Source organism: Carassius gibelio, chromosome A4, assembly GCF_023724105.1.
Source record: "Carassius gibelio isolate Cgi1373 ecotype wild population from Czech Republic chromosome A4, carGib1.2-hapl.c, whole genome shotgun sequence".
Taxonomy (NCBI): Eukaryota; Metazoa; Chordata; class Actinopteri; order Cypriniformes; family Cyprinidae; genus Carassius; species Carassius gibelio.
In genome coordinates this window covers 5,059,474-5,069,731 of record NC_068374.1, presented here as the reverse complement: position 1 = coordinate 5,069,731, position 10,258 = coordinate 5,059,474, and the positions used below count along the sequence as shown (strand labels likewise).

Below are 10,258 nucleotides of genomic sequence, written 5' to 3'. Positions count from 1 at the left end.
ACCTGAACATTTCAGAAACTTTACAACATCATTGTGTCAGGGTTTGGCAAAGAGGAACTCAAGTGCAGACAGGAATCACAACACGCAGGGTTTATTAAATCACAAAAAGGGAAAACAAAAACCCATAAGGGGGAAAACAATAACTAGGGTAGAGACTAAATAACTTAACAGGACTAGGTTGACACGATAAACAAAGACTCTTAACACAAGAACACTAACTCAAGAGATAAACAATCACAAGCTGGACAACTATTCTTCAATGGGTGACAATATAACATTCTTACATATAGAGACAAATCTCACAATATGGAAACAATCACAATGAACCGACAAAAGATAGAGCACATTAGGGGATATAAATAGGAGAACTAATCAAGACACAACAGGTGGCACAGGTAAAGCAATCACGACATAACTAGGATAACAAGGGGGCGGGGCAAGGGGAGGAGACAACACAAGCACATGGCCCAAAGACAAGGCCATGTGCTTGTACACAAAACACGGGTCTGTCATGATCCTGCCTCAAGACTAGAGAAAAGTCAGGACATGAAGGCAGAATCATGACACATTGAACCTCATTTAAACACAATCCTCATAGTTGAAACACTTATTTTCAGTGTCCTTCTGCAGTAAGTAGAAGTTCCTTTTACACGAATACTTGAAGTATTTGACAGGGTTCTCAAGTCTCACACTTTGGCTGTAAGACTCACACAGTTCACACGCTCACACACCACACCGTGTATTTCTCAAGCTGAAAAGGCAATGCCGACCAAGTTGTCCTGCAAGCTTTATATATAACAGTGAATATAATGCGCTGAACACAAAGTGAAGTTTCCTGCTCCCAGCACGTATCTCAGATTGTGTTCGTTGCTAGGCAACATAGATGCGCGAGCACACAGAAGTAGACGGAACATTCTCGGTCACTGTGCGTTCGTTACTAGGTAACCAACAACATCATGCAAACACATATTTATATAAATATTTATATCCTGTCAAAATATACATTGATTAAATCATTGCCATTGCATTTTTATATTTTTCAAAGATGTCATCAAAATGTGCAACAAACACTTACAACACAAAACACATTTCATAAACTGGAGTGTGTACTCGTGTACGCACACACACACACACACACACACACACACATACCTTAATATACTAGTATGTCCATTTGTTCACAATTTCCCACCACACAATAAATCATTATACCATTTCGTCTAGACACATTCAAAATGCAAAAATATTTGTTTTTCCAAACTATTTAGAGCAATGTTATATTTTTGTAATTTTTGTATATGTGTAATTTTGAAATATAACGTTAAAGTTAATATAGTTAGCTATTAATATATTTAACTATAGTTGTGAATTCAATTTGTGCTGGTAAATTATGAACAATGATTCAAATTGGGGGGCGGGGCTCCATTAAGCTCCTCCCCTAACTGCATGTGATCTCACTCTAAGCTTTCGAAAAAACTTGAGAACCCTGATTTCCAAAAAAAAACACTTCCTTTCTGCATAAATACTGGCCACACAAACAGATGAGGAACACAACACAGTCCACTACAGCGAGAGAAACTAGTGTTAGTTTACTGAATCTGGAAATGAAAATATAGAAAAGGGTAAAACTCAGAGAAGAAGAAACAACATATATGTTTGATATCTAAAATATATATGGACGTCGTATGAGGTAAAGTCAGAACAGATATCACAGATTTCAACGCCAGAAGAATTGAGTCATACAGCACGGATAAAGGTTCAATAATGGACTCAGAAGACCGAACAGAAAGGATTGTTGATATCTACGTCAGTGCAGAGGCTGTAAGAGACATGAAACATAAGAAAGAGACAGAAGACTTCAACACAGAAGAACCCCGAACACCTCGACACACAGGTAACTGAGATTAAAGGACATTTTCTGATTATTCTCTCTCTTCCAGGTCCTCCAGTATGATCTGACATGCTCCATTTGTTGATGGTGGTTAAATGCTTTATTTTTTTCCTGAAAGTGACTGATCGTTTTGCTAGAGAAGACACTTATTTATCAACCAGGGTCATGTGGATTAATTTAAAGCTTCCTAAATATGGATTTTTGACCTTTAGAAAAGGTTTATCTTGAGACCTGTTCACGGTTTCCTCCAAAACCAAAAATGTATTATCGGCTGAAAAAAGAAAATCATATAGAGTGAAACTCGGATGAGTAAATAACCTGGAAACCATTTTTGAGTGAACTGTTCCTCTGCATTTACTCACAAAACACAAGAACAAAAACCACACTAATAAAGGTCTGACAAGCGTTAAAGTTAGTCTACAGTTCACATGTTTTCAGAAGATGTGAGTCGTATGATATGAGGAAGTGAAGAGACTAACATCATATCTATCTATCTTCAGGAAGTGATGGTGTGATGATCAGAAGCTCCAGAGCAGCTGCAGTAGTGTTTGTGCTGCTGTGTGTTCTTCTGCTGACTGCAGTCATAGTGTTGTGTTTCACCTTCATTCAAGAGAGACAACAGCTGAAGACTAAGATCAGCAACATCACTCAAGAGAGAGACCAGCTACTAACCAACAATATGAACCTCATTCAAGAGAGACAACAGCTGCTGACTAAGATCACCAACATCACTCAAGAGAGAGACCAGCTGAAGATCATCAACCTCACAGAAGAGAGAGACCAGCTGAAATCAGAAATAAATGATCTTCAGAAGTTTGCAGGTAAGTTTCTTCAGTCTTAACTTGATTTAAAGCAGACTCAGATTTTAAAGCAGACTGTCCTGGATCTGTTGTGTAGTTAATGCTTGTAAATTGACCTTTCTTTAGCTCTTTATGTTTATAATGATTAACGATAGAGATGTCAGCGGAGTATAAATAATAATTTAAGACATATCTTAAATTGACTTTATAAGTAAATATACATTTAATTGAACACAAGCATTGTTTCTTTACAGTTTTTCTGGATTGCTAACACAATTCATGAAACAAAAGTCACCATTTTCTCACAACTGTAAGCACAATCTCAAAACTACACACCAACTTGTTCAAACTTCCAAGTTAAAATCAGATATTTACGGTTTTCTTCAATTGTTTAAAGCACCATTTTGAAAACAGGGCTCGGTTTTTCAAACCCATTCACACAATTAGCACAACACTACACCAAAGTTGCACAACACCTCAGATCATTTGCAAAATTAAATGCTTTTGTCAAAACTATACAATGTCTTATAAAAACCTTATTTTGTTGTCATAAACACAACCATCATATGGTCTGACTCTGTTTGAATCAGTTAAACACTCCTGTGCTCAACCTAAAACACTTTTAGCATTTACACAGAAAGTGTAAAAATAAATTCACCAACACCACATAACACCAATTGTGCAGACTGATGGAAATATTAATTTATTTTCATGTACTCAAGTCAGTCAATACTGAACATTTCAACAAAACATTTTCCAGTTTTCATATATTACAGTATTACTGAATGTAGCATTGTACTCTGAGCTTACAGTAATACTGTAACATTACATATCCAGTTCAGTACTGAAAAAAAGAAAAACACTAAACCTCTCTCCCCCTAGCTGGATCTGGCCACAGGGCCTCGTCAACATCACAGGCTATACTTTCATTTGCAAGGCAACATAGGAAGAATCTTTTCGATTGACGAATCCACCCTTGTATGGATGCTGGTTCAATTTGATCACATAGCTTGGAGGAAGCATGTGATAGCAATGTATTGCATCTGGTCCCTTCGGTTTGCTGCTGTGATGATATTGTGTAATCTGTCTAAAAATGTAAGAATGAGTTCAGTGTTGTAAGGACCCAAGTTGGCACGGCGGTGGAGGACCCCATTCTGTGTAATGGCAGCACAAAGGGTAATGTTACCCCCACGTTGCCCTGGTACATTGACAATAGCCCCGTGACCGATGTTTCTTCCCCTTCTTCGTCCTGTTGTCAGGTTAAATCCAGCCTCAATGTAAATAAACTCATGTGGGACTTCCTCCGCATCCATTTGCAAAACTCTCTGAAATACAGCAGAAGATCACATTGTGTAGATCAGTATACTGTAGGTCTGCTATACAGTAAAATAACATGTACAGTAAAAGGTTATGTGTGCAGTACACAATACTACAGTCAGTGAACAAAACGTACCACCATAGATTCACGCCGCAGGACTTTCACCGTCTGAATTTCTTTCAAATGGCACTTTATACAGTCGTTTCATCAGAACTTGATGTTTAAGGATACGGCTATTGTTGACCGAGAGACCTGTTGGATATTATTGAAAATGAGGTGATCATTGACAATATGGGCTTGAATTTCTGGAAGTCTGATTGCATTATTGGCCAAAACGAGGTTTATGATCCCTCTCTCTCTTGCTTACTGTAAGATGATACATACAGGAATATATACAGTACCAAAATATAGAGTACATATACAGTACTGTTGATATAGTACATGCAGTAAGCAATGGGTTTTCTGTTGACTGAAGAAGTTTCTCACCTGTGCTCTTGAGGAAATGTCCGAACTATTGATGCCACCGTGTACCTGCTTAGGTTAGGCTGTACTCTCAATCCAGTCTCCCTCAGTGTTAGTCTGTGGTTTATTACATGCTGCACAATTGTAGCATGAATTTCGTTACACAGATTTGGTTGTCTTCTTTTTGCATGTCCTACCCCTCCTCCAGGTCTTCCTCTCCCTCTCCCTCTTCCTGGTACTCTCTGGATTCCCCCTCTCATCCGCACTCTCCCTCTTCCTCTGAAACCATCCATTTTTGTTGCAGACAGGTGAACTTACCTGTTGTCTTTTTATAGTGCTTTAACCTGATTGGTGTGTCTACAATGAAGCACCAGTGTGTATGCACACCTGGTGCCTGTGTTTAACCAATTGGTTCATGGTTGTGCTCATTTGAAAGCCTTGGCTTCGAAATTGCAAGGATATTACATCATGATAAATTTCTGTGTCAAATGCATACAAGTGTGTTTAGTGTTTTGCAAATCACTGTGTGTAATGTTTTGTAAAAAGTGTGAAGCTGACAGTGTGCTTACAGTTGTGCAAATCTAGGCCTGTGTTTTGCTCCTTGAGTGTAAGGTTTTGCTAATTGTGGGGAAGTTCTAATGTTAGTGTGTGAGCAATTGAACAAAACTGTAAGTCAAAAACATTATCTTTTGTCAGAATCAGTCGTTGGCCTCAGATGAGACACAAACCTGTCAAACACACAGACTGCTTCAGTGTCTAGAGAGCACTAATGAGATCAGTTTAAAACACTGTTACAGAAACCTTCCTTTGAGAAACAGGTTTCCTTCTGAAAGTCATTGTCTGTTACAGTATACAACATAAACAGAGTGAACAGATACAGTGATATTAAGAGATAAACTGTAAAACGCTCTTGCAGTAGATTAAAAGCACTCACAACTATAATAAAATATACACTACTAGTACAAGTAATATAAATAACCTTTTTAATTTGGTTTAGATTCAAATTTCATTCAAGTCCAAGTAAAAAAAAAATATATATATATATTTATTTATTTATTATAACATTTATATTTTTCAGCTTTGTTTGTAGTGCTGCTTGTACACAATGCACATCTCTCAATATAAAGCCTACAGTGTGTTTAAATCTCACTGTTGATGAGGATTGTATGATCTCTGGATAATATTTAATGTCTTTAAATGCAAGATATTTCAAGTGTAGCTGAAGTATAATTGCTATAGTCCCACTTTAACACAATCAAATAAACTTCAGTGTTTCTTTAGTTACACTTCAGCACTACTTCTGCACAATTCAAATGCATTCAGTACAGAGTAGGTTGTTCCAGTTTAGCAGACTTTAAGTTTACAAGTTTAATATACCACAAGTACAATTGCAGTGTATTTTTAAGTACATAAATATGTAAATGTATTTGTAGTATAGTTATCATGACATAAATGTATTTCAAATGCATTTTAGTGTATTTATATTTCACTAGGGATGACTTATCTGTGTTTATAGATGGATTGAAGTGTAATCAATCCAGTCTTTACTTCTTTTCCTCTGAGACGAAGAGCTGGAATGAGAGCAGAAGATACTGTAGAGAGAGAAAAGCAGATCTGATCATCATCAACAACAAAGAGGAACAAGTGAGTGTGTGTGTGTGTGTGAGAGAGAGAGAGTGTGTGTGTGTGTGTGAGAGAGTGTGTGTGTGATCGTGTGTGTGAGAGAGAGAGAGAGAGAGTGTGTGTGTGTGTGTGTGTGTGTGAGAGAGAGAGAGAGAGATAATGTGTGTGTGTGTGTGTGTGTGTGTGAGAGAGAGAGAGAGTATGTGTGTGTGTGTGTGTGTGTGTGTGTGTGATCGTGGTGTTTTGTTTTTAAATTCTAGAGAATGCGCTGAAATCAGTCTGTGCTCGTGTTATAAATCATGTTATTGTTTCTCTTCTCAGGATTTTGTGAAGAATATTTGTGGTTCTGATCATTTCTGGATTGGTTTGACTGATGTTGAAGAGGAGGGCAGATGGAAATGGGTTGATGGCAGCACACTGACCTCTGGGTGAGAAATGACTGAACTGAACTGATTATTATCTAATAAATGATTGTCTCAGTCAGTATAATATCACACAGAAAGCAGCTCTGATCTAACGCTGATCTGTTGATGCAGGTTCTGGAAGTCTGGAGAACCAAACAATCAGGGAAACGAAGACTGTGCTAACACTCGTTCATCAGGATGGTTTGATACTCAATGTAATAATACGGTTAAATGGATCTGTGAAAAGAGTATCATTAAATGATACATTATAATAAAAATGTACATATATGCATTATGAAAAAATAAATGTCAGTAATTTAACTTTTTTATGGCACATTAATTAGGTTATTCTGTAAAAACAAATAAAAAATAAATAGAAAAAAAAACATTATAATACTAAAATTTTCATATAAAACTTTTTAAAATCATTTTGTTTTGAATTTTTAGATCAAACAGCGATGTTTAAACAACAGCGATGTTTCTACAGACTGAAATAAAATCAGTAATACACTGATATAATAGAAATATTCATAAAAACAGCATTGATCCAATATTGTTAACCAAAATGATCTTGATTTTAGGAGTATTACTCAGTACATCAGTAAAGTTTGATGTGAAATGTGACTCTTGCAGCTTTTTTGTAATTACAGTACGACAATAAACATGATTTACTTGTTTTCAAAAACTGGTTTATTTCCTGAACCACGTGAAGATGAATATAAATGGAAAGTTGCATAAACAGCTTCTAATGTTTGACTGAGAATATGAACAATAGTCTGACTGTAGAAATAAGGATATGATCTAACAAGTACATCTTCTTTATAAACACTTTCTAGCATCAGTATGAACGATACATCACCAAATATAAGTCATTATCACTATATGAAACAATATACATGTTATTTATTTATAACATCTATATGACTGTTTGTTTTATGCTAGTGAAAGAAATAATTGTTTACACAACAAGCCCAGATTTTACCCCAAAATGACTGACAGTTCATTTGAAGTCCAGCCTCATTAAAGTGAGTGAATAATGGACTGAAGGAAGAGCATCAGATGCAGTCGCTGCTAAAAACTGTTCATCCGTCTGAACTTCTGATGAAACGACCTGAAGCTCATCAAACATCGAAGGGTTTCAACACCAGATGAACAAGCCCCTGACGTCTTTACACTCAAACAGACAAACTGTGCTAATGATTGTGTTTTCACATGTTTATTAATGGTCATTGTGTTTTTGAGGAATACCTGAGGGAAGGGAAGGAGTTATTGTGATATAATAGATTCATTTGAACCTTGTTTTCCACACCAAGCGTTGTTGAAGATCAAGTTCCTTTCTGCATAAATACTGACCACACAAACACAGATGAGGAGCACAATAGTCCACTCCAGGAGAGAAACTAGTGTTCTTGATGACAACAAAACCAAAAGAAAATTACAACCTGCAAAATGCAGAGAGGAAATGGAAAAAGGGCTTTGCAAATATTGACGTAACTGTAACACTTGTCTAATTTTTTTATTCATTGTGTTTTAGTTGTCGTTTGACCTCAGTCTGTTTAGTTACTCATTCTGTTCACCTGTTATAGTTTCAGTGTATTTATGACCTTCAGGTTTTGTGTAGTGTGTGTGTGTGTGTGTGTGTGTGTGTGTGTGTGTGTGTGTGTGTGTGTGTGTGAAGGGGAGGATTTTCTGAAGGTATTTTTGAGTCAAAACGACTGAACACCTGTGACAGTGTGTTTGTAGTTGTAGAGAAAAGCCACACATGTGTATCAGTAAGTTTTTTTTCTCTCCCACAAACACAACACAACAGTTTCACCTTCTCAAATTCTTCATTGCAGATGCACAAATCCTATTCTACAAATCACAAATTAAGAAACTCGTACACTCACATTATTGATACAATTGCTGTAGTGAATATGGTGCAAATGTTTATTATACCACAATAATCAAGCTGCGTATAAAACTTTTTTAATGTACAAACATGGAGGTTTACACTTTTTTTACATTAATTATAGCATTTATTTGAATTACTGAGAGAGACTTTTAGTAATTAAAGTTTGTGTGATAGATAAAGACTATATCTGTCAGGTATGACTCGGGACACAGGTGTAAAGGTGAATTCAGAACGGTGTTTATTAGAATAAGGTTTCAAGTGCTCAGTGTTTTCAGTTCCTCAGTGCACGGTGAAGCTTCGATCTTCTAGTGCAGGCTTGTATGTAATTCACATGGAGCGGGGAATCACACAGGTGAGTTTGACTGGAACACAGATGTCAAAGCCACAGTCAAAGATTGCTCATTAAAGTTCTCTTGATTCTTATTAGCCAGAGACAGAACCAGCTCGGGGTAATCACAGGAGACTACAGCGACCGTCGAATCACTTGATGTTGCACGGTGATCCACGGTCCTGGGAACAGCAGAACAAGAACACAGGTTACAGTAACACTAAGGTGAGTATACGTTACGTCTGACTTGTAGGAGCTCGGAGACAACTTTGAGGAGTTTGTCCTGTTGGAGGCTTGACGGGGAACTGAGGTGCGGGTGAGACAGTAGGTCATTAATATAGAGCGATGATTAAAACTGACTGGAACTACCTGTGGATTAAACTGTTTTACTGCACACTTCCAGCCAATAAGAATCAAGTATTCAGACAGATCATGGTAAAACAGCACATAACAAATAAAAAATAAGCATCTTCTTAATGGTGAATCCTTTGTCAGCCATACAGACATCACCAGGCTCCAGCAAGTCTGGAAACAAAATTAACTGCTCTTTAAAGGTAGTGGTGTTTTTATATGATGAGAACACCTCAGACTGGAGCGTGAGTGAAGATGGAGTCTAGCATCTTATCTCTGTGAAGTCAATGAAGACCCTCACCTCTGAACAAAACTACCTAAATTTGTCTGGCATGGTGGGATTCACTTGCTCTCTGCTCATCCATATGGGCAGTGATCCTAGGACAAGATAAAGATCAATAGCCCAAGTTATGATGATGCGGCTAACAGTGGAGACACTTACAAATTCACATATATCATTATCTGGCTTTTATTATGATTCAAAACAAATGTTTATTGTAATGGTCATATTATCTCATTTCAAGACTTTGTTTATCTTAATGTTATTACTGCTCAGTTGTGGAAGCATTCATTTGATTAATAAAGTATGCTGATATCTTCCTGAAACAGTAATTTGTGTGAAGAATTATTAAAATGATAATATGACTTGAAAGTGAAAGACATAAATGTAATAAAGGCTTCAATAATATATTTAATATAATATAACGGGAAAGTTGCATCATAATTTGTTTTCAGAAATGCATGAACCTGGAAGAGGAGTGACTGCATAATAATGATCTGCTTCAGCTGTCACCTCAGAAACTACTTCATCGTCTTGGCTGTCGTCTGATTGTATGGTTTGAACTCCTTCGTAAACAGACTCATGTGAAGTTTCTTCCCAGTTGTTCAGCATAAAGTGGGACGGGACCGTCCCTTTTCTGAGGCGTTTATGACCAGTATCGGCAGTGTAATCATCACTGATAAAGTGCCAGCTGCAGACAAATGTGCTGCCTCTAATGATCGTAAACTTTGTTCCTTCTACTCGTCTAATAGCATATATCCACTTCTTCCTCAGACATTTATCTCTAGGAAAACCGTTTGAAAACTCAAATATGGTGTGCTTTCCATTCAGAAACCCATTAGTCTCAAACTCACCATTTTCCAGAACTGTCTGCAATCTACCTGGAGTGCAAGGTTTGAGTGTCAGG

General features: G+C 37.0%; 1 protein-coding gene across 1 annotated transcript; it reads left to right on the top strand.

The window, feature by feature from the left end:
* Window positions 1-1,574: 1,574 nt before the first annotated feature.
* On the top strand, window positions 1,575-7,084 carry LOC127968243 (CD209 antigen-like protein C). Its single transcript, XM_052569301.1, has 5 exons — window positions 1,575-1,894; window positions 2,392-2,712; window positions 5,988-6,115; window positions 6,416-6,522; window positions 6,631-7,084. The coding sequence occupies exons 1-5, from the start codon at window positions 1,765-1,767 to the stop codon at window positions 6,758-6,760; spliced, it is 816 nt and encodes a 271-aa protein (XP_052425261.1). The 5' UTR covers window positions 1,575-1,764; the 3' UTR covers window positions 6,761-7,084.
* Window positions 7,085-10,258: the final 3,174 nt, after the last annotated feature.